This window comes from Equus caballus, chromosome 8 (genome assembly GCF_041296265.1).
Source record: "Equus caballus isolate H_3958 breed thoroughbred chromosome 8, TB-T2T, whole genome shotgun sequence".
Taxonomy (NCBI): Eukaryota; Metazoa; Chordata; class Mammalia; order Perissodactyla; family Equidae; genus Equus; species Equus caballus.
In genome coordinates this window covers 11,523,528-11,547,353 of record NC_091691.1, presented here as the reverse complement: position 1 = coordinate 11,547,353, position 23,826 = coordinate 11,523,528, and the positions used below count along the sequence as shown (strand labels likewise).

Sequence of the window (23,826 nt, the reverse complement as noted above, 5' to 3'; positions counted from 1 at the left end):
AACCAGTGTGTAGCTCTGCCATAGAAAGTGCTGGAGATTTTTTTTTTTGAAGTCATGAGCAGTCCCAGTGACGCTGGTTAAAGACACACCCAAGTGGGCCACAGCCAGTCCAGGTCTCAGCCCCCGAGGTCTCTGTGGCCCACGATGGAGTCTGAGTTGCAACCCACGTCTAGCCCAGCTCTGGCCTGGACCACGTTTTTGGGGTAAAATGCCCGTGTCCAGCCTGCCGGCTGTATGTCCCAGTGTTGGGGAGCCCCTCTGGCTGCCCAGGTCCTGGTTTTAGGACCATCGGGAAGCCCCAGCATGGGGTCAGTGCAGTGGGCTGTAGCTAGAGGGTTGGATCCTTGTATAAACCGTGGCTCTTGCCCCTCCCTCCTTTACCATGTTCCTGGCGCACAGTGAGCGATTAACTAATGGATCAATCTATTATATTAATTGCAAGCTGAGATGGGGCAGGAGAATGATGACCCAGTGGATCCCTGTGGCCCATTCTCGCCTGGAAACTGGAAAATCTGTTTTGGGACCAAGTCCTCCTGGGGATGCGTCTGTCCCACGCGAGGAAGGGACCAGCAGCCTCATGGTCCAAATATACCTTAAGAGGAAACTCGGTCCAGGCAGAAATCTTATTGACTGGAGTAACCTCTGCAGCTTTCACGGACCATCTTGGGTCCCCCCCAGAGCCTCGCCAGGCCTCGTCTGCCTTGCCGTGGCCTCCTACCTGGGCTTGGTCATGGATGTCCTCCTCGGTCCCCTCCCAGGCTCCATCGCAAACTTTTTCAAGGGCAACTTGCCCCCACTGGTTCACTCACTGAGCTTTCTCCTTCCTTATTTCTGCAAAACAGATCCGGGAAGAGGACAAGAGCCCTCCACCGTCCTCGCCCCCTCCCCTTTTCTCTGTCATCCCAGGGGGCTTCATTAGGCAACTGGTCCGAGAGACTGAGAAAGAGTCCAAAGAAGCGAGACGGAGGAAGGAGGCAGAGCTCGCCTCTCCGGAACGAGAGGTAAGTGACCCCACAGGAAGGGGACCCGGTGCCTGTCAATACCCACCGTCCTGTCCTGTGAGCCTCCGCTCAGTCCTTCTCTATCCCACCTTTGCTCCTGCTGTCCCACTTTGTGGAATGTCTTTTCTTCAGCTTGATCTATTGAACTCCTATGCATCCTTCAAAACCCAGCTCAAATCAAATCGTACCTCTCTGGAAAGCTGTTCCATTGCCTTCCTTCCTCTGATTCCCACTGACCCCTCTGTGCCTGCATTAATTGCAGTCAGCATGGTAATTACTTGATCATATGACTTGTTTGACTAGGAGTCCCTTCAGAGCAACAACTCTCTCTCTCTCGTTCAACTCTGCATCTTAAGCAGATCTTGTAGTACTTAGTTCATAGCGAGGGCTCAACAAGTGTGTGTTGAATGAATGATATCAGTTGATGTATGATGGTGGGATCATCCTACCCCTACTTCTGCAGAAAGGGAAACCCAGAGAGTAGCTAAGGATGTGTCATTGGCTCGCTTTAAGCAGAAAAGATACTCAGTTGGTCCTCAGTGGTTATGGCTGCATTGGTTATTAAACTATCGGAACCCTTCCATTTCAGGAGGTAAACGGCTGAGGCCCCAGCCCCCCCAAGTGCCCTCCAGTGGCCGTGCTCACCGAGGTCCCTCCCCCAAAACCCCCAAAATGGCCACAAGCCAGTAATTAAAGGGTTATTGCTTAGCGCAGGTAGGGACCTCCGTACCTGCTCCAGCTCGCGTCCCTTCTGATTGGTTGATGTCCACTAAAACCCCTCAATTATTCTGAACAGGACAGCTGGAATCAAGCAATAGTTGGTCAAGATGCAGCCCCTGTCTTTAAGAACTTGCAAATTTGTCCCTGATGGTGGCCAACCCCTCCTTTTCCCCAGCTCCTCAGCCAGGGAGCCCGGACAGGATGACGAGGCTGGACACCAGGGAGGCAGGCTTAGGGTGCAGTGCACCCTGAGGGATGTCCTTTTTTCATCCTCATCTGTTAAACTCTTATGCAGCCTTCAAAACCCAGCTCAAATAGTGCATCTCTGGAAATAGTGCCTCTGTGTTAGGCAGAACGGGCATCTCCTTGTGTCTCTCCAGCACCCCCTTGAGGTGGGGCAAATGCCGCAATGATTGGGCTGAGACATCTGGTGGCTGTGGGATCTAGAGTTGTCATGAGCCCAGGGGCCACCCTCACTCCACCTCCCCCTCCGCTTCAGCTGTTTGCCCGGCCGGCCCTCCATGTGCCTGCATCTGTCCAATTACGACTTGGCTGCATCAGAGAAGTCCTCCGGCAGCTGAATAGCAGCAGCTGCTGGAGCCCCTGCCAAGTCTTTGTGGGGGAAGAAGACAGGAAGGACAGGCGCTGTCCCCACCCCTGCCTGACCCAGATGTAGGCAGGGGCCAAAGTCGCCCCCTGTAGGCTGGTGTTAGGTCATGATGAAATATTGCTGTGTGCCGTTTGTCACTAGACGATGCTCTCTGTGCTCTCATGGGTGTATTTGTGCGGTAGTGGGGGAGATGGAATTACACCCACTTCTCAGAGGGGGAGACCGAGGCTCTGAGAGGTCAAGCAACTTGCCCCAGCTCCGGAGGCCAGCCAGAGGCAGAGCCAGGGCGAGAGTCTGGGCATTCTCTGCTCTCGCCAGCTGCCTGCGGAAGGGGCAGGTCTGGGGAGTGAGGCGGCCAGCGTGGTGGCCCCAGGGGCCTGGGGAGGAGAGGGCTCCCTGAGGCTGCAGGCCGTGCTGGCGTTGCTGTCCGTAAGTTAAGAAGCAGAGCCGAGCAGAGGACAGGGACAGGCTGTCATCGCTGGGCCTGGACAGAGACTCAGAGCCAAGATGCGGGATGGACGGGCCCCAGACCACGACAGGTGTCTGGACCACGGGCCAAGACGTTCCTGGGCCCGGAGCAGGGCAGCCTGGGGACATGTTCCTGTGAGGCGGCAAGCCCTGGCTGGCTCCTGCCAGTTGAATTTTCTTGTCCCCATCAGTCAATAACTCCAGACACTCTCTCCTCATCCCAGTGCAGCCGCGTCATTTGACCCTCATATAATCCTCGCCGGGAGCCATCAGGATCCATCCCCATTTTGTAGGAACAGAAAACAAGGCCCAGGGACGTGACTTGGTTTTCACAAGGCCACCCAGCTGGTGAGGGACAGGGAGAGGCTGGAATAGCACTGAGGTAGAAAGGGACCCATATCGAATGTCGGGAGAACTCGGTTCCAGCTCTGGCCCCCTCACTCTGTGTGGTTCAGGCCAAATCCTTTCCCTGCTCTTGGCCTCAGTTTGCTCGTCTGTGAAATGGATGTGCTGTGAGTTTCCGCTCGGCTCCTCCGGTACCCTAAGAAGGCCGCACGGGGGACACAGGGCTTTGGGGACTAGAAACACAAAGGAGGAGAGTTCACGGGGTCGGGGGAGGAGGCTGGAATTGTTGTCCTGTCTGGCCCATCCCCACGTTACCGTCTCCTCCGTGGTGGTTGGTTAAAAATAAGGCGCTGACTCACTTTCAAAATGGTGTACACAGGGGTGAGATGTGCCAGGCGTGGCCGATCTCCGTTCCGGGGCTGTGTCCTCTCTGGCCCCCGGAGGTCAGACTTTGCCACCAGGCTCGGGGCCCCAGGGCGGGGGTTCTCGGTCCTGTTTGCATGTCGGAATCACAGAGGAGTCACCACCCAGACCAATCACACCAGACTCCGGGAGTGGGGCCCATGCACGAGTATCCTTTAAAGGTCCCGGGAGACTCCAGTGAGCCCCAGGGAGACAAGAAGGACATTAATGTGAGCAGTTCAGGGCACTGGCTTTTGGCTCAGAGAGGCCTGCGTGACGTCACCTTCTGGCTTTGTGTCTCGGGCCATACTGTTTTTGTGTTGGCTTCCTTATATGTCGGACTGGGGGAAGTTCCAACCCCACCGCGGTGGGTTCTCACATGGGTGAAGCAGGATGTGGCCCGATGGTGATGAAGGGCCCATTGCAAACGACCTATAAATTATGGCTGTTATTATCATCATCGTCATTGTCACGAAGATGAAGACAAGGGCTGTGCTCTTGAGGCCTCCACCACCTAAAACAGAAGAGGGACCCAAATCAAGGCCAGAAGCAGAACGTGGCCATTGCTGCAGACGGCGTGCCGGCCCAGTGCCCCAGGGTGTCGGGGGCATAGGGGACAATTTCGGATCGAGGTCCTTAGGCGAAGCTTTGCAAGGAGGCGACATTTGAGCTGGGTATAGAAAGCTGAGACGAGCACGGATGCGGGAAGCGGGCAGGGCTCTCCAGGCAGCAAGCTCAGCATGAATGGGAGCATGGAAGCAGGGAGGCGTCAGACGTGGTGGGAGATGCCCCATGTGGCTGAGGCATCGAGATAAATGGGGACAGTGAGACCAAGGTGGGTGGGGGGCTCCTCGCTGAGCACTTTGAGTGGCAGCTGGTGGTGTTGAACAGTTTTCCCGTAGCCTGTGGGCAGTGGCCCAAGTCTTTTGATCAGGTTTAAAGTGATGGGCAGCGAGTGGAAGGGACGCCAGCGCAGAGCGTGTGACCGTGGCCCGGGTGAGCGAGAGTGGACCTGGATTTGAGAAAGGAGACAGACATGAGGCTTTGCAGAGTGGAATCGAGATGATCCTGGGGCCGGTTTAGATGCAAGAGGACGATGTGAAGTGCAGATTCCCAGGCCTGGGGGTGGGGGACGCTGGCCTTAGTGTGGTCCAAGATGGCAGAACCCAGACGAGGGCAGGTGGTGAGGTCAGGGCGGAGCAGAACCGCCCACCGGGTCGCTTTCCGCAGAGGCAGAGGGAAGGCTGGCCCTGAGAACAAGGCAGGCCACAGCCTGACTGGAGGATGGAGGGCTGGACGGGGCTGACATCACAAGGTGGTAAAAGGGCCTGGGAGAGGAGCGGGCGGTGGAGACCGGGGGCCGGACGTAGCCCCGATGTCTGGGTCAGGCAGGAGTGGAGGGGCTCGGGGCGGGAGCCAGGGCCCTTGCCTGGTACGGGGGCATGGGTATGGGTGCCTGGATGCCAGAAGTGGCAGCGGTTCAGTTTGTTCCATGCTCAGCAATTTCCAAAGTGCTTTTCACGTCACGTCTTACAAAAAATCCAGATGGTCGAGCGGCACGGTTGGAAAACTGAAGTCAGAGAGGACAGGTGGTCCATGTCCCCCAGCTGGAAGGTGTCTAGAACAGGTCCTCTGATGACAGGCCCCAGGGCCTCTCCCTGATGATCCCTTTCTAGCCGAGCAGGAAAAATGAAAGCATAAATAATAATAATAAAAATAATAACAGCCACAATGGCAACAATAACAATGACAGCAGCAGCTACTGTTACTGAGGACTGACTGTGTGCTGGGCACAGTTTCTGTGTGTTATCCTGAATCCTCACACCCGCCCTGCATGGCAGGCCATTATGATCCTCATTTCCGGATCAGGAAACTGGCTCAAACAGAGAGCGGAAGTAACTTACCTAAGGCCACACAGCCAATGAATGGCAGAGTTTGGAGTTGAATTTGGGCCTGTTGGGCTCCAAAGTCCACTCTCCTTCCACTCTGTCACTTGGCCTTGAGGTGCCAGGCCAAGGCCCAGGGGGTTGGGGTTCGACTGATTGCCTGGCACAGTGCCTGTCAGATCCCATAGGTGCTCGAGGGTCTTTGGATGGATCAGTGGCTGGGTGAACAAGTGAGTGAGTGAATGAGTGAATGACAAAGCTGTCAGATCTGCAGGCAACTGAGTACGATGGTGGTCTCTCTCCTAGACCCCAGACATTTCCACCAGCCAACCCAACAGCAAATCCAACAGTGGCGCCAAATCTGGAAGCCAACAGATTCCCCAGGACAGCCAGCCGAGCTCTGCCCAGGACTCAAGCATTCTGGGCAAGGAGCGCGAGGGGGCCGGCCCCGCGGACCCCATGCTGATGACCAGCATCAACGGCGAGAAACCCCAGGAGTCGGGCCCCGGCGGGACACCGGCCAAAAAACCTGTGCCCTTCAGGAGAGGAATAAGAAGAGGCGACGTGTTGCTCATGGTGGCCAAGCTGGACCTGGACGCCGCCAAGCCGGAGCAGAGGGCCCAGCCCCGTGATGGCCCCACCTGCAAGTCCCCACCGCCAGCCACAGACCCTGGAGGGGAGAAGAAAGGGGAGACCCCAGGGCCTCCTCGTGGCCCCCAGGCCAGCACTGAGGATGCAGCCCCGAAAGCTGAGAAGACTCAGACTGGGGGTCTTGGGGACCCAGGCCAGAAGGCACAAGGCACAGGGGAGAAAGGGGGCGGGGCCCCCCAGACCAAAGGGCCGAAAGGGGGTGAGGGCAACGAGGGGCCAGGTGAAGGGGGGCAACCACGGACGGCGGAGAAGGGGGCAGGGGACCCCCCAACCGAGATGGCAAAGGGAAAACTCTCCAAGGATGCCGGCGGGGAGGGGAGGTGGGCTGGGGCCCAAATCCAGATGAGAAGGTGGGGAGGTTCCCTGGGCAGAAGGAGTAAGTGGTACGGTCCCCAGAGTAAGAAGGACAGAGAGGGTGACCTCCTAAGTAAGGCAGAGAAGACAGATGGACCTCAGATCAAGACGGAGACGGGCAACGCACAGGGGAAGGTTGGCAAGGTGGGGGAAGCTCCCAGACTGACCGAGAAGGCAGGGGAGCCCCTGGGTGAGATGGGGAAGGTGGGGCAGCCTCAGGGTGAGGCCGGGGAGGCAGAGAGGGCTGGGAGCAAGACTGAGAAGGGCTGGGAAGCCCCCAAGGAGGCGGACGCACGGGGGGAGACCCCAGCGGCAGCTAGGAACGCGGGCCGGCCAGACAGGAAAGGGCAGAAGGCAGAGGAACCCTGTGCCAGAGTGGACGTTGGGGCCAAAGCTTTGGAGACGCTGCTGGCAGGACCCAGACCCCCCGCTCTGGAGAGCCAGGCAGAGAGGACTCAGACACACAAGGAGAACCAAGAGGGGCCGGCCCTGCAGGAGGGGGGCAATGGAGGCCAGAGTGGAGCCTCTGACCAGGACCAGGTGAGCAGCTGCTGCCCGGGAGAGGGGAGGGGCAGCGGGACCCTGCAGAGAAGGAGGGATGGGAAGGACCTGCCCCTGAGGGTGGACAAGGTAGGGACAGGGAATTGGAGAGGGCTGGCCAGCCCAGAGGAGGGAACAAGCAGGGATCTCGAGGCCCCCACTGCCACCTGTCCCGGGGGTGAGATTCCTCATAGAGTGAAGGAGTCCCCAAGAATGCGAGGTGTCCCCTCCTGGCCGAGCTTGCTCACAATGTCACATGAGAGACTGCTCAAGATGCAGCCTTCTGGGCCCGCCTTGGGGCCTGTCATTCAAAAGGCCAGGGATGGGGTCACGGCATCTGCATTTGAATGAGCCCCCCACTTCCCCTAGGCTACATTGGGAGGAGCTCCCAAGCAAGGGGTGCACCCTCACATGGGGGTGGGGGTGGGGGGCAGCGTCATCCTGGTTTAATTCTGTGGTCTGTGTCCTCAGGCTCCAGAAGACAGATGGTACGAGGCCGAGAAAGTCTGGCTGGTCCAGAAGGATGGATTCACCCTCGGTAATTAGGGGTGTTAGCACATCTGCGGGAGGGGGTCTAAGTCTTTTCCTCTTGCGCCTCCTACTGCTGCTAGCCACATTTGCCAGGTCCTGATCATGGTTTGGGGAGAAAGGAGGAGAAGGAGCGGCTGAGAACAGCATGGGGATACATGGTTTTGGGGGTGGGAAGAGCTGAGCATCATCTCACCCTCCGCAGTGGTCCACAGGGTGCTGTTTCAAAGGTGTTTGAGCTTTGGTGATTAACTGTTAACTAATTCACTGGTGCAGCAATGTTGTTTGGTTCCTACAGCCTTCCGCCAGGAATTCGGAGTCTAGTGCAAGTGGGCAAATAGATTTCATCTCATGAACCCCCTCTTGTGGATTAGTTGTGACCACACTCCACTGAGAAGCGATTCTGAGTCCCTCTCAGAACACGGCCGGGAAAAGTGATTGATTAGTGATGCCTGTCGTGGGCACTGGGAGGGGAGAGGGCAGCCTGCATACCTTTATCTGCCATCCCAGGTCTAGGTACATGATTGGTACCATGCATCCAGCCACCTGGGTGCCTACTCTGTGCCTGACACTGTGCCAGCTGATAAAAGTCCAGGGTGAGGCGGACCTATTCTCTGTCCTCAAAACATTTGGGGTCACAATTCAGAACCCTCCAAGTGAATAGGCTGCAGCCCTGAGAGTGGGGAGGGGCTGGCGGGACCCTCCAGAGAAGGGTCTTGTCCCAGGACCCCTCTCCAGCTCCCTGGTCTGGCTCAGCAGCTCAGAGCCTGTCTCTCCTCCCCTCCCCTCCCCTCCTCTTCCCTTCTCATCTCTCTTTTTTTGGCCTGTCCACCAGCAACGGTGCTGAAGCCAGACGAGGGAACAGCCGACCTGCCAGCAGGAAGGGTGCGCCTTTGCATTGATGCTGACAAAAGCATCACCGAGGTGGATGAGGAGCATGTTCATCGGGTGAGCCCCCTCCCCTGGCTGCTCCACACCTTCCTTCCTCACCCCTGCAAGAGGTCTCCTGGTCCCTGACTGTGGACACTTCTTTGGCTTGATGCTCTGGAGGGAGTGATAGGGAAGATCACTATCGCACTCATTGCCCTGCTGGAACTATATTGTTAGGGGGTCACTACTCTGTCCCACAGCGTCCCCTTTATGAGGGTGCCTGAAGACATAGGTTTGCCAGGTCTTGGGCCTGGGAGTTCTTCTGCTTGACCCGAGAAAGTGATTGCTTTTCATTTTCTGGACGTCGCAACTCACGTTACAGAGCCTGTTTCCTTTTTCACCCTGGCTGCTGGGGAACTCAGAGCCAAATTTGCTGCTTGCCATTACCCATAGCATAGGTTCCAATGGCCTAGGTTTTGGGTATCAACCTTTATTTTGGTTTTGCTTTTTCAGTTGTTTTGTATAAATTTTACAGTGCACCATAAACCTATTTGAGGATAAGTTGAAGTAGGACAGAAAAAAAATTGGTGTCCTGATCCTTTTCCACCCCTCACAGCCCACTAATTGAGAAGGAGTTTCCTCCAGGAGCTCCGTGTGGGCCTCGTTCATCTTCATCCCTCTCCGCTCCTCCTGTGCCCACCCCAGGCCCTTAGAAGAAAGGCTGATCCCTAAGGGAGCCCAGGCTTGACCCAAACCCCAGAGCAATAGGCACAGAGACCTTCTAGAAGTGGAAAGAATGGCGGGAAGGCTTTTAGAATGGATGCCCCAAGCGGAAGCTGCAGGAACCCCTTACTTCTGGAAGAGTTGGGCACATCTCCAAGGGATCGATGCCTGATGGGCCAGCAGAGAAACGGGGCTGTTTGGCCATTGGCCTCCATCTCTGAGTGTCACAGAGAGATGCAGGGTGCCCCCACAAGACCCCGAAGAGGGAGAAATGGCAGTGGGCCCTGCCTTGCTCTGGAACACCCCCTTCTTTCTGTGTGTTTGAGACACAGAAGGCGCTCTGCATCTCGCTGTGTCTGTCTTAGGCGCATCTCCCCTCAGGGGCCAAGGAGTGTGGGAAGGAAGGACCCATGTGAAGAGAGGGGTGGCTCTCAGGCTGTACCAAGGGCAAAGTAGAAGGGATGTCCTATTTCATTTGTAGGGTATCCTCTCTCTCTGTCCTGGTCTTTGGCACCCCTCTCCTGGGACGGCCTCACCAGGGCTGTGTGCGAGTGCAAGGGGGGTGGTGTGGGGGCCCAGGAGGCCAGAGGACACTCTGTGTGCTGGTTCACAGGCCAACCCCCCCGAGCTGGACCAGGCCGACGACCTGGCCTCCCTGGTCAGTGTCAACGAGTCGAGTGTCCTGAACACGCTTCGGCACCGCTACGAAGCTGGGCTGCTGCACACCTGGACCGGGCCGGACCTGATCGTCCTGCAGCCGCGGGGGTCCCCGGCGCCTTCTGCAGGCAAGGTGAGCGGGGACCGTGGGGGCAGGGTGGTGGGGACAGGTGCAGGAGGGGTGGGCTCGGGGTGGTCCCTCTGCATCTCAGGGAGAGCAGAGCGCCCTGCGAGCCTGTCTGTGAACAGCATCCTGCCAGACATGAGATTCGGGCACATCGCAGGCCGTCAAGGACCCTGTGATCCTCCCGCCTTGGAGAGGAAAGATAGTAACTGATAGAAACAACAGAGGAGCGTTAAAGACGGCGATAAGAAGAGGAATAGTGAATGAGTGCCACCCGGGTACCAGGCGCTGCTTCAGGACTTTCGCGTAGTATCTCAATTAATTCTCACGCCCACTGAAAAGACGGGCGCCGTCACTAGCCCCATTTGACAGACGTGACCTGGCCGGGCCAGCGGCTAAACGCTCATCTTCAGCAAGCAGAGGAGGCGGAATCAAGGCTAGGCCACCAGCTCCTCTGCGCTCTGAACCCCAGGCTGGGCTCTTGGGGGTCCCGGAGGCCCATAGATGTTGGCATGGAAACAGCAGCCTCGGCTCTGCTTTGGTTTGCTTTGTTCCTGCGAAGTGTGGAAATAGGCAGCTTTGGTGAGGACGGTCAAAGCAAAGCCGATCTCTCTGTGCCCCCTTGAGGAACGGGCTGCAGCCGCAGCTCGGCGATTTGAGCGGGATCCCCTTCATTCATTCACTGCTGTTGATGGACACATGGACTGGGGGTTCTCCTACAAGCCAGCCACTGGCTGGGGAGGAGCAGGGGAGAAGGCGGGCTCAGAAGGCTGCACTCGGGAGCTTCCATTCGAGTGGGGAAGACGGTCCCCCAACAATAAGATAACAGTGGGCGGAGCGGACGAGGGTGGAGGAGGCGACAGTGAGGAGCCCGGAGAAGCGGGACCCTGTCTTAGACGTGGTCTTAATGATCTGGCTTTTACTCTGAGCTTGACGGCAGCTGCTGGAGACTTGGCAGAGCGGCTAGGTGGTCTGACTTACATTGTAAGGACCTTGGCTCCGGGTGGAGGACAGATGGCAGGGGCAGAGGTGGAGGCGGGAGACCCGAGGCAGATCGGACGTCTTGTCTGCGTGCCGTCCTGAGGATTGTCGGTGGGAAGATGCAGCCCCCAGGACACCCGCTGATGCACCGCGGGGGCCTTGCAAGATCACGGTGCCTCGCTGGCCTCGGTGTTTCGTCTGTCAATGTGGGTGAAAAGCCACATCTTGCCTTCTGGAGTCCCATGGGACAAATATGGTCCTAGCCCCCCAGTGATGCTGAGTCCAGCGGCCCTGCACCCTTCTCCCCAAGACTTCTCTTCTCCGGATACCCCGCCCCACCTCCTAAGTCATCCTTCAGGCCCCTCCCCAGCCTGCTGGCCATGGCCAGGGGCCTGGAGGACGACAGCTGGGCACGTGCATTTTCCCCTCCCTTGCTGTGACGGCTGTGCTCCTGTTACTGCAGCCCAGGGCCTCTGAGCCTTCCAAGAAGCACAGCGAGTCCTCTGGCTCCTTGGGAGCCCCTGGGAGGGACATTTTGTGCAGGCCTCCGGGCAAGCCAGATTCTCCCCGCCTCTCCCCGATCGCGGCATCCATTGCAGAACGGGGCCAAAGAGCCTAGGAGGACAGCCGCGGGAGCACGGCCTGGAAGGAGGAGCTGGAGTCTCAGGGTCACCTAAGCCCCTAGCCCAGGGCCCCCGTTCCGTTCCCTCAGGCCCTCCAGCCTCCCACACCCCAACCCACAGCTGCCTCCTATTCTTTGGCTGAGTCGCATCTGCTTCCTCAAATGGCCACCAGGTGGGAGCACAGACCCGCGGTGAGGCTGCCACTGGGGCCACCTGGAAGTCGACCGGGGTGGGGGGTCCGGGGCAGGGCTGGGGGCCTCTCTCACTGGGAGTCTGGGCCCACCTGGCGGCTGGGAGCTGGGTGGGTGCCTGGAGGGGGGTGCAAGTGGGCAGGATCGTGTGGGGTGTAGATGGGCCCCCTCTGTGTGCAGGGGCCTCTGCCACTGTCGGGTGCGTGTGCCTGTGAGCACACCTGCGTGCAAGCATGCAAGGGCACGTGTGCACCAGTACATGTGTGTGTGCATGCACCCGTGTGTGTACACAGGGGCCTGGAGCTGCAGAATTGTCTCTTCCTCTGATGGGGGCCGATGGATGGGATAACCTGTCCCCTGGACTTCAGAGTTTCCAGGGTGGGAGGCGGCTTCAGACCCCAGGACCCTCTGCCCGTCTCATGCCCTAAGGCTGTGTCCAGCCGGCATGGGGCTTGTCCCACCTTTGGGGTCCCTCTGAGGCCTGTGTTTTGCATCAGGATAGGGACTCTTTACTGGGCGTCTTGGAGCAGGAAAGGCCAAGGGTGGATTGGGGGCACCCCTTGGCCCCAGGCTGGGGGTCCAGGCTCGGGGGAGGGCCACCACACTGGGGCTGGTGCCCCTGGTCCCGTGGAGGCACTCGGGGTGGGGTCTTCCTGGACCCAGTGGTCGCCCACGTAGCATCCCAGCTTCTGGTGTCCTCCTCCAGCCAGGCCGGTGCCCGGCCCCCTTGGTGCCCTTCCACTGACCCCTCTGTCCCCGCTTGCCCTCTTCCCTTCACGCCTAGCACACTCTCGTCACCCCAGGGAGCTCCGTGCTGCCCAACCCACTGCCAGACGGTCCAGCCTCTGGCCTCCTCTGACTTGACCCTCAGCAGCGTGTGTGGAGCCGGCCCCCCTCCTCCGCCATCGCTCCCTCCTGGGCTCCAGGACGCCGCTCTCCTGGTTCCCTCTGGCCCGTGGCCCTCCTTCTCAGACCCCCTGCGGGCCCTCCTGACCTCGCCGAGCCATCCCCATCCCCATGTCCCATCCTCAGCAGCCTCTCATTTACTTTTTGTCCCTATAATTTTGCCTTTTCTGAAAAGTCATCTCAATGGAGTCCTACAGCTCGTGCCCTCTGAAATGACTTCTTCCACTTAGCCCAGCACGGGGCTTCACCCCAGGGCTGGACCTCCAGCCGCTCGTCTCTTTATTTTACTCTCTTTTATTGCTTCTCCCTTCACAGGGGCACCAATTGTCCTGGTTTCCGTGGGACCCAGGGGTTTCCTGGGACCTGGGACTGTCAATGCTAAAACCAGGATGGGTCGTGAGCTGAAGGACATTTGGGCTGTTTCTGGTTTTTGGTGATTTTGAGTATATGTTCACTATACGCAATGACATGGAGGGTTATTGTGGACATAAATGGTCGTTTCTCTTGGGAAAATACCCCGGAGTGGACCGCTGGGCTTTCTGACGGGCGCATCTCAAGGTATAAGAAACAGTGAGTTGTTTCTTGTATGTTTCTCACTGTATAAGAAACTGTTGGGGCCGGCCCGGGGGCGCAGTGGTTAAGTGCTCACGTTCCGCTTTGGTGGCCCAGGGTTCGTTGGTTTGAATCCTGGATGCGGACATGGTACCACTTGGCAAGCCATGCTGTGGAAGGCATCCCACATAGAAAGTAGAGGAAGATGGGCACGGATGTTAGCTCAGGGCCAGTCTTCCTCAGCAAAAAGAGGAGGATTTGCAGCAGTTAGCTCAGGGCTAATCTTCTTAAAAAAAAAAAAAAAGGAAACTGTCAAACTGTCTTCTGGATGTTGTACCATTCAGCGTCCGACAGCACCGTGTGACAATTCCAGTCGCTCCCATCTTCACTGGAACTTGGTAGTGAGTGTTAAAAAAATTAAAACCATTTCTTAGCCATCCTATTAGGTGAGTATGGTGTCTCCTTGTTGTTGGCTGGGATTTCTTTTATCCGTTGTGTGGTGTTGTGTCCCCGGTGCCTGGACAGTGCCTGCTACATGGTACATGCTCAGTGGATTTTTTTTATTGATGAGGAGTGAATGAATGGATGGACGGATGGTTGGATGGCTGGATGAAGTGGAAGGAATTTCAGCCGTTACCTAAATTGGTTCTGGCAAATGCACAGCACATGTACCGCCAGCTGCCCCAGCCCCATTTTGTTTCCACGGCAGACATCACTAATCGATTGCGCCATTTCATCGAGCTGCCTCATTCCAGGCAGTACTTCCCAATAATTTGAGCAGCAAGTGAGATGAGCCCCATGAGCTAATGCAGCCCGGGGTCCAGTCTCCTGTTAGCTGAAGAGGACATCTGGGCCCAGAGCGGCCGCCAAGGCTGCCCGAGGACTCACAGCGAGCCCCGGGCAGGGCTGGACTCCAGGCTGGGCTCTTCCTGGTGAAATGCGAGACTTCTCCAGCAAGGAGGGGGCAGGACGGGAAGCAGGGACATGGAGCTGGGCTCGAGGCTGGGGTGGCATGCCATCTGGGGTGCTCCCTGGGCACCGGCGGGGGTGGGAACACTGATGCCTGGGGTCTTCCTACAGGTGCCCAGATGCCGCTGGGACGGCCTGCCCGCCCACGTTGGCTCCCTGGCCCAGCGGGCGTACTGGGCGCTACTGAACGAGCGGAAGGACCAGAGCATCGTGGCCCTGGGCCGGAGCGGCGCCGGGAAGACCACCTGCTGCGAGCAGGTCCTGGAGCACCTGGTGGGGATGGCAGGCAGTGTGGATGGCACGGTCTCAGGTATGGTGGTCTCCAGGTGCCATGCATTGGGGGTGGGAAGGACGGGGGGAGGGAGGATTGGAGTGGGCGCTGGGCTGCCCCTCCCTATGTCCACTCAGCTGGCAGTCACTGAGCATATGTGCTGACTGTGCTTGCCACTGGGCCACCCCTAGTCCATGGGACACCTTTGTGCGAATTAGAAAGAGGTCCTCCTTCTTCAAGACATTCACAGCCATCTGTGGGGCAATCCTCCACTGACATTGTTAGAACCGAACACTGGACGGCCACGTGCTGGGGAATCATCCTAATCAGCATACAAATCTACAATAGTATGATGAAATGAAGTGCCCCTTGGACACGGTGTCCTTGTGCAGTGCACAACCTGCTGAACTGTACAGAGGACCCAACAAGTCAAGTCAGGAGGGCAGGGCCTGTGCTCGGGAGGAGCTGACAGCCAGAAGGGAAACTGAACCGCCCGTATCTGCCAAACTCGAGTGCTCTGCACAAAGTGCTGGTTAGGGGAGAGGCAGAGGGAGCATGGGGGGGAGCAGGGGAGGTGATGTTTGTCCTGGGCCTTAGAGAAAGAGTGCCAACTAATAATAATAATTAGAATTTTAATAACAATCCTAGTAAACACTTGCTGAGGGCTTCTGTGCCAGAGCCTATTCCAAACATCTTAATTTATTTATTACTTACAACAGCTGTATAAGGTAGATATTATTATTATTCACATTTTATAGATGAGGACATTAAGACTCAGAGAGGGTAACCAGCTTGCCTCAGGCCACACAGCTAATCTATCCTTGAGCTGAGATTCAAACTCAGGCAGTCCGGCTCCAGAGCGGTGACCCCCGGGCCAGCGTTCTCAATGCTTTTTCATTGTTGTTCCCCAAACGAGCCTTTTTAGACAGTTTTTTCCCCTAGTCATCCTCCCACGATGAAGTTTTAACGCCATAGCTATGCCACGGTCTGTCGCGCGGTGTATGTACATTGTGCCCTCTACATAAGGAGGGAAAATTCCCCCACCCCAAGGACCTGCTTCTGCCCTCGGCGAGGCAGTTTTCCAAAAGACTATCGTGCTTTTCTCATCATAATAAATATAATGCGAGCACCACCACACCTGGAGCACGTCCTAAGAACTTTATTCAATCATCCAGTTCTCATGACAACCACATGAAAGAGGTACTATTATCATCCCTGTTGTACAGATGGGGTGTCTGAGGCCCAGGGAGCTGCATTAATTTGCCCCCAACTAGGTAACTAGCAAAGAGCAGAGCCCGTATTCAAACCCGCTGCACTGCTGTGCTGTGCTGTTCTCCACTGCGTTATCCGATGCTTTATTGATCACTTGCTCTACACCTGGCCCGTGTGAGGGGAGCCGCCAGGGTTAGACAGGGTGGGAGTCAGGTTAGGCTGTATCCAGGTGCCTAGCCCAGTGCCTGGAGCAGAGTAGGTGCTGGATGAATAGTTGTGAGGAGATTGTGGGGCTTTTCAAGCCTGCTGTGATGGGGAGTGCCCTGAGAGTGGGTCTGAGCACGTTAATGCCCTGCCCTCCTCCTGGATTCCCTCAGGCCCAGGAGGCCCCAGGGCAGCCCCTGCCACCCAGATTCTACCAACCCTGGGTCTGCGTGTCTCCATTTCCTGACTCAGTCTTGCTCTGACTGCAGTCCTGCTCGCGGCGCAGGGCCAGGCCAGTGGTGAAATGTGTATGGTTCGGAGCTGAGCTGGGGAGGTGGCAGGGAGCCCGCTGGGGCCTGGGGCCAGGATGTGGTCAGGCCCTGGGGAAGGGCGGTCCTGGGAGGGGTGAGGGTGACGCCCTGCCCCGTGCTCCCCCACAGTGGAGAAGATTCGAGCTGTCTTCACCGTCCTCCGGGCCTTTGGCTCCGTGTCCACCAGCCACAGCCACAGTGCCACCCGCTTCACCATGCTGATGTCGCTGGACTTCAATGCCACAGGCCGGGTCACGGCCGCTCAGCTGCAGGTGAGACCTCTGCGTGGATGGGAGAGGGGGTTTCTCGGGGCTTCAGGGTCCCCAGCCCCACTCAGCAGAGCCCACGCCTCCAGCTGGGGCCCTGGAACGTGTCTATATGGTGATGGCTCCCCAGGCCGTGGTCAGCCCCTCCCCGCCTTGCTCAGGGGCCCCGATGGCTCTCCTGGAGCAGGCCAGCCCCTCTGCGTCCCGGAATGTGGCGGGATGAGCGATTCACGGGGAGACATCGAATTCAGCTGCCCGTTGGCTGGTGCTTAAAGTGCCAGCTGGAATTCCAGGGACCCCCCGACCTTGGTGCAGGCTCACGAGGATCCATGCCGTTTGGTGTGCATCCAGCATCGCCAGGCCCCTGCCATCCCCCTCGGACACACTGTTGGAACAGAAAATAGCGTTAGGTTGTTAGAAGAGTTGTTTGTACGTGGAGCTGGGATGACACCCAGGCTCAAGGAAAGCTCCTGGGTGCCACAGATCCCCGTCTGCCCCAGCCCCGAGACTCCCCATTCCTCTCCATTTGGGTCCAGTTACGAAAGTCTCCCCTTCTCCCCTCTGGATGCGTCGCTGGGAACGGGCTCTGGCGTCATGGAGTCCCTGGATGGACCCTGAATGAGTGAGATAAGGGACACAGCAGTTTTGAGATGAGCGTCCGGAAGAGTTTGGACCTGAGATGTTGCCTCAAAGGGTGGGCTGGGGTGGGGTCCCTCCGGGCCGCGGGGCAGCAGGGCCCCAGGCACGGGGCGGAGGTCTCCAGAGTGCCGACCGGGGGCCGTCCTCTCCCCTCGCAGACGATGCTTCTGGAGAAGAGCCGTGTGGCACGGCAGCCGGAGGGCGAAGGCAATTTCGAAGTTTTCTCCCAGATGTTGGCAGGACTGGACTTGGATCTCAGGTGAGCGGCTGGGCCGGGCAGGGACAGCCGAGGGCCGTGGGACACAGGGCACCTGCTCTCCCGGGGCCCAGCCTTAGCTCTGCCCGGAGCCGAGAGGCGGTGGAACCCAGTGGTCAGGGACCCAGCCTCTGATTCCAGCTGCCTGGTACTGCTCACAGGCTGGGGGACCTTGGTCGAGTGTCAACCACTCTGAACCTCTGTTTCCTCCTCGGTAAAGTGGAAACAATACCTTGACTGACCTCATAGGATTATGTGAGATAAGTCACATACAGCTCTTCGCAAATCTGGGGGGTGGCGGAGGCTGGGGCTGGGCCGGTGGTGTGTCAAGACAGGGCCTGACAGCAGCATGGGAGGAGGGCAAGGAACAGCAGACCCCAAGTCTTCCAGAAGTTTCTAAACTCTGGAGGAGCCCTGGGTGCACATGAGGGGTTGCCCGCATGGGGCACCTTAGGTCAAGGGGACGCGGGTGGAGCAGCCGGCAGGGCAACCAGACAAGATTCATCTTGGAGGCCCTCCTGGGGGAGGTGGGCCAGCAAGTCCCCAGCTCTGTAGGGCCTCCTTGGGCCTGTGGCTCTCTCTCTCGGAGCCTCGGTTCCCTGGTTTGTCGAATGAATGGGCAACGTTCTAGAGGAGCCCCAGGGAGGGGAAGACGCTGGCTTTTCCCTGGCGAGGGGCGAGAATCCGTGTGTCCCCTCCCCTTGTGTCCCCCATTCTTTGTCTCCTGCCTCCCTCCTCCGTGTGAAGGGCAGGATCCACCTGTCCCGAGCCTCCTGGCTAAGGCCGAGGGACAACTGTATCCCTTGGAGAGAGGGCCGTTAGCGAGGGGACTCCCGGTTTCCAGAGCAGGGTAACTGAGTAGTAGGGAAGCTTCTGGAAGGCCTTCTGAACCTATCGAAGAACTTGGAACAGAAAGGTGTAGTTTCGTGGCTAGGACCACAGACTTTGGGGCCAAGCTGCGTGGATTCGCGTCTGGCTTTTCCACATGTCGGCTGTGTGACCTCGGGCTAGTGATTTCACCTCTCTGAGCCTCCCTTTCCCTGTCTTCAAATGAGTGTGATAAAACCTGCCTCCGAGTGTGGCAGTGAGGGTTCAAGAGTGAGTAGGTGTACGATGCTTACAGCACCAGGACATACCGCATGCTTTGTGTGGGTGTGTTGTTCTTCTGGAGGATTTGATCTGCCCCGGCACCCCCTCAGGTCCTCACCAGGCGTGTGCTGGAAAGAACTGACTTTGGAGTCAAAGGGACATGTGTTTAGATCCAGGCTTTGCCACATGTGGTCCTCTCTGAACCTCAGTTTCCTTTTCTGTAGAAGGGGAACCTACTAGTGCCAACCCTGAGGGCATTTAAGCCAGATCCCATGTCAGGGCAGTGGGCCCCGTGTGGGAGGGCACGCTGTATAGACTCTGCACATGGGAGTCTGAACCCTGTTTTCTGGCTCCCTGGCTTCGGGTGGGGGGCTTTACCTCTCAGGGCTCCATTTCCTCATCTCTCAGAAACCGAAGGGCATGCACATCTCCCCTGAGACCCCCACAGTGGGGCCATCCCTTCTGTACTCCCTGGGGGGCTCCACCCTGGGCCTGGAGCCACTGCCTGCTGGAGAGGGGGAGTTGGGGGTCCCTGTGATGGGCACAGGGAGGATAAGGCTGGGCTGCTGCCAGCAGAGGGTGCCAGGCCTCCATGCCAGGCGGACCCGGGCCAGGGGGCTCTTTGCCGGTGGGCCTGACCGGGCGAGTGTGGCATCTTTGGGAGCCAGGACAAAGCTGTGTCTGAGAGGACGAGGCTGCCCCAGAGGAGTTTCAGGGGCCCCGGGAGAGTGGAGAAAAGTGCTTAGAACAACTCAGACCTCTCGGGGCTTGTGGTCTCTCTGGGGGCTCCCTGGTGGTCTCAGGCCTTCTCCCTTTCTCACCCTCTGCAGCTGCCAGGCTGTTCCCTCAGCCACAGTGAAGCTTCCAAAGGACAAAACTGGTTCCCACTTCCACAGACATCCTTCCTTTCTCCCATGCATTCATGCGGCAAACTCCTATTCATCCTTCAAAACCCTGCTCTGAATCCCTTCTTTCGAGGAGTGCTGCCTGGTTCCTACTCCCTCAGCTTCCCCTTTATACCATTTTGGTGCCTGGGGTGAGCCTCTGGTCTAGCACCTGGCACCCTGGGGCATCCGGGTCTCTCTCCCTCACCTGACAGACTGTGAGATCTCAGAATCAGGGGCCCTGCCTTCCTCCTTTCCGTCTTCCCAGCACATAGCGTAGGGCCTATTAATCATTTGTCAAGTTGAACTTCTGACTAATGGAATATAGACCCTGTCAAGTGCAGGGGGACAGATATCAAGTCCTACTGTGCACCAGGCCGGCAGTGGGAGTTTCTCTGTATCATCTCATTTAATCCTGTGAGGCGAGTGGTAGGAAGCCCTTTAACAGAGGAGCTACAGGGGGACCCAGAGAAGAAAACTGGCTTGTCCGCTCCCTCGTGGGGCTGGGGTTGGACTCAAACCCTGGCCAACAGGGAGCCTTCCAGGCTGTGAGGCTGAGGCTGGGGGGGCGGGGCCTGGAGAGAAGTAGGGGAGAAGGCACAAAGGGACCCAGAACTGGAGAGAGTGGCTGGGGACTGTGGGTGAGCCCCCGCCCCGGGGACCAGCACGAGCCCCGTGGTGGGTGGGGGCCTGGCCTGCCTCCACCTCCCCGTCTGCCTGCATTCCTCAGGCCGGTGGGGCTGGGCAGCCCCTTCGCTGGGCCCACTCTCAAGGCACCTTTAGTCTGAGCACTGGAGGGGCTTTCAACATCCTGTCGCCTTGTGGGGGGAGACAGAGGCTGGGAGAAGGGGCGGTGGCAGGACAGCGTGGGACTCTGTGCTCTGGGGGCCAGAGGAGCTCAGCCCGACCCCCGACCCTGCGTTGCTGGCAGTGTGGGCAGCGTGCTAACTGCCGGTGCCTCTGCTTTGTCGTCTGTAAGATGGGAATGACATTGGCACCTGTCGGGTGGGGCGGTGCTGCCGATCCTGGAACTCGCTCCTCCCAGCTGTTCTAACATCATCCCTGAGCCGGTTCTCCCAGTGGGTTGGCAGGAGACCCCGAGTTAGAACCCGCTTTCTGGATTTGAGCCCCGGACCCTTTCGTCCAGGGTTTCCTGGCACTTAGGAAGGGCCGAGGGAGGGCGGTGAGCGAGGAGTATTCGGGAGGGGGTGCCAGGGCCTGGGGCACCGCTGGGGCTGCCTGGGGCACGTGAGGGCCCCCTGCCTGCCGGGCCGCCAGTGTGGGATGTCCTCCTGACCCCGCCCCCATCTCCGCTTCCAGGACGGACCTGTACCTGCACCAGATGGCAGACAGCAGCTCCTTCGGCATGGGCACTTGGCCCAAGGTAAGGCGGGGGTCCTTCTGGGGGGTGTGGGTGTAGCCCAGGGTGGGAGGGTGAAGGAAGGGGCCCGTGCGACTCGTCTGCGTTGCTGCTGGGGTGCATCGCTGGAAAGGCTGTTGGTGTCGGGGAGGCAGGGGCTGGACTCCCCGGGGCGAGGAGACGTGTGCAGAGAAAGGCAACAAGGGGATGGTATCCGTAAAGGGAGGAGCCTGGGCTCTGGGGACAGGCCATCTTGGTTCAAAGCGCAGCTCTGACACTTGTTAGCTGCGTGACCTCGGGCATGGAAGCCAGCCTCTCTGAACGTCTGTTTCCTCTTTGGTGAAATGACGATAGGAGCCATGACTGCCACACGGGCTCGTTGTGGGATGAAAGGAAACAATGTGCATAAAGCACCTAGCACATTCTTGGCCCAAATCCGTCAGTCGGGGACTCTTAGCAAACGTCACTGTGAGTACTGTGGGCGGACGCCTCAGAGCCGGCTTCCTGGAGGCTGTGGCTTGGGAGCAGAGCCTGAGAGGTGGCGTTCAATTGATGAAAAAAGCAACTTGTTCCCTCGCTCGTTCATTCTTTTATTCATTTTTTTATATGTCGACAATTGTTTTCTGAGTCGCCTCCCCCCACTGCCCCCACCAGCACCAGCTGTGCCAGGCCTGTGCTAAGTGCTGGGGTGATGGTCCGTATCCATGAATTTCCCTCTGTCAGGAGAGAAGGGCTTGGGGACTGGTGCAATCATGAGGGATAAGAACATGCCGGAGGCTGCACAGATGCTGTGGGCACCAGGGGGTTGTTGAAAGACCTGCTTGGCCTCAGTCAGGGAAGGCTTCTTGGCCAAGGAGACAATTGGTCTGGGTTTTGTAGGATGAGTAGGAGTTCGCCAGGTGGAGAAGGGTGGATAATTTCTACTCCAAAGCCTTTTTCAAACATATATGTCTGGGAAACAAATGGTGTTGGGATAATTGGACATCTTCATGCCAAAAAAAATGAATTTCAATCTGTGTCTTCATACCACACACAAAAATTAACAGGAATTGGATCATAGTCCTAAACATAAAACTTAAAACTGTAATATTTCTAGAAGAAAGCGGGAGAAAAAATTCTGTAACCTTGGATTGGGCAAAGATTTCTTAGATGTGACACCAAAAGCACGGTCCAGAATAAAACAAATTGATAAATTGTACTCCCGTGAAGTGAAGAACTTCTGCTCTGTGAAAATCGCTGTTCATGTGAAAATCCAAGGCCCAGACTGGGAGAAAATATTTGCAAATCACATATCTGATGAAGTATTTGAATCCAGAATATATAAACGACTCTCAAAACTCAAGTAGAACAACCCGATGGAAAAAAAATGGGCAAAAGATTTCAGCATACTTCACAAAAAAAAGATACATGGATGGCAAATAAGCGCATGAAAATACGCTCGACATCATTGGTCGTTACAGACCTTCAAAGGAAAGCCACAATGTGACACCGCTGCAGGGTCACCAGACTGTCTGCATTTAAAAAGACCGATCGTACCAAGTGCTGGCGAGAACTTGGGGTAACTGGAGCTCTCCCACCCTGCAGGTGGGAATGCAAAATAGCACAGCCCTTTTGGAAAACAGTTTCTTAAACCAGTTAAACATCCACCTCCCGTATGACGCACTGTTCTCCTCCTAGGTGCTTATGCAGAAGGATGAGACTGTCACGTCCATACAAAAACTCTTGCAAGAAAGTTCACAGCAGTTTTATTTGCAACAGCCCAAACCTAGAAACTCCCCGAAGGTCTAGTTATGTCTGATAATTAAGCTGGGTGAAAAATCTCAGCTGAAAGAGAGTGCAACTCTGTGATTCCATGTATGTGAAACTCTAGACAGTGCAAGCTGATCTGCAGGGTCAGAAACAGGTCAGATGCCAGCCTGGTGGCCTAGTGGTTAAGTTCGGCATGCTCTGCTTTGGTGGCTTTGGTTGGGTTTCCTGGGTGCAGACCTATGCCACTCATTAGCCGTGCTGTGGTGGTGACCCACATACAAAATAGAGGAAGATTGGTGCAGATGTTAGCTCAGGATGAATCTTCCTTAGCAAAAAAAAAAAAAAAAAAAGAAAAGAAGAGAAAACAGGTCAATCGTTGCCTGGGGATTGGGTGAGGGCAAGACGAGGGGAGAAAAAATTATAAAAGGGAGCCTTTGGGGGTGACGGACATGTTCATTGTCTTTACTGTGGAGATGGTTTCACGAGTGTAAATGTCCAAGGTTATCAAATTCTATGTTTATAAAGACGGGTGGGTTCTCCTTTGTCAATTACACATCAATAAAGCGGTTACACACACGCTGGGTGCCGTCCACAGAGTTACTGAATCAGCGGGTCTGGGGTGGGGCCTGAGAATCTGCATTTCTCACGAGTCCCCAGGGCTGCTGATGCTGCTGGTTCTGGGACCTGACTCTGAGAACCCCTGGAGCGCAGCCCTTTTCCGTGGAGGGTGGGGTGGGATGGAGCGGGTGATGTGGCTCCTCTGTCTTTAGATTCCGGGGGCTGATCCGCGGTCCCCTTGCTGGTCCCCCTTCAATGGGGCGTCTGCGGGGTGTTCATCCTTCATGCCCCCATGACTAGGGTCCGTTGGGCACCCAGACCTCCATCTTGATGGCGGAGGATGTGGGGCGATCCCTGCGCTGGGTTTTCTCGTTCATTTAATGGGTTTTGGCCAAATGCATCCATTTCATCAGCAAGAAGGTGGTTGTTTGTTTTCCTGTTGTTTTCGAGGAGGAAAAGGGCGGGAGCCGGGCCTGTGACCCGTTTGTTCAGTCTTACGCAGGACGGTCGCTGCGGGAATCCGCGTCCAGGAGGCGTTTGAAGTGGTTTGTTTTTTCCCTGTGTTTCCGGGGGTGTTTTTGAGAACACTGGATGTGTGGGAACTGGTCGGATGGCCCTTTGTTCTCTCTGCTCCTTGGCAGGTACGCAGAGAGTGTTTTCTCTGTTCTTTGAGATCAAAAATAAAGTCTGAGGACTCGTTGGTCTTTGAGACGAGCCTGGGCTAGTTCTCTGGAGGGGGCGGTCCGGGGACCATCTCACAAGGGAGGTTGAGGTCAGAAAATGCCTCCTGAGAATGGGAGTTGCTAAGTAGACACCCCCAAAGGGGTCAGATTTAGCAGATAAAAATACAGGATGCCCAGAACTGATTCGTCCTGTAATGGATCGAACTACGGTGACCACAGCTGATGCTGCTGGACAGATCGTGT

At 57.1% G+C, this 23,826-nt stretch overlaps 1 protein-coding gene across 2 annotated transcripts in view; it reads left to right on the top strand.

Annotated features, from left to right (window-relative positions):
- The window catches only part of MYO18B (myosin XVIIIB), a 250,529-nt gene that overhangs the window by 16,421 nt on the left and 210,282 nt on the right, over window positions 1–23,826 (top strand). For both annotated transcript variants that reach the window (XR_011441307.1, XM_070275312.1), the window contains exons 3-11: window positions 843–1,001; window positions 5,739–6,977; window positions 7,449–7,515; window positions 8,341–8,453; window positions 9,712–9,888; window positions 14,213–14,411; window positions 16,229–16,371; window positions 17,163–17,263; window positions 20,554–20,617. Coding sequence is in view for 1 of the 2 variants with exons in the window: in XM_070275312.1 (XP_070131413.1) it covers window positions 843–1,001; window positions 5,739–6,977; window positions 7,449–7,515; window positions 8,341–8,453; window positions 9,712–9,888; window positions 14,213–14,411; window positions 16,229–16,371; window positions 17,163–17,263; window positions 20,554–20,617 (2,262 nt within the window). In the remaining variant the exon portion in view is untranslated. The remainder of the gene's footprint in view (window positions 1–842; window positions 1,002–5,738; window positions 6,978–7,448; window positions 7,516–8,340; window positions 8,454–9,711; window positions 9,889–14,212; window positions 14,412–16,228; window positions 16,372–17,162; window positions 17,264–20,553; window positions 20,618–23,826) is intronic.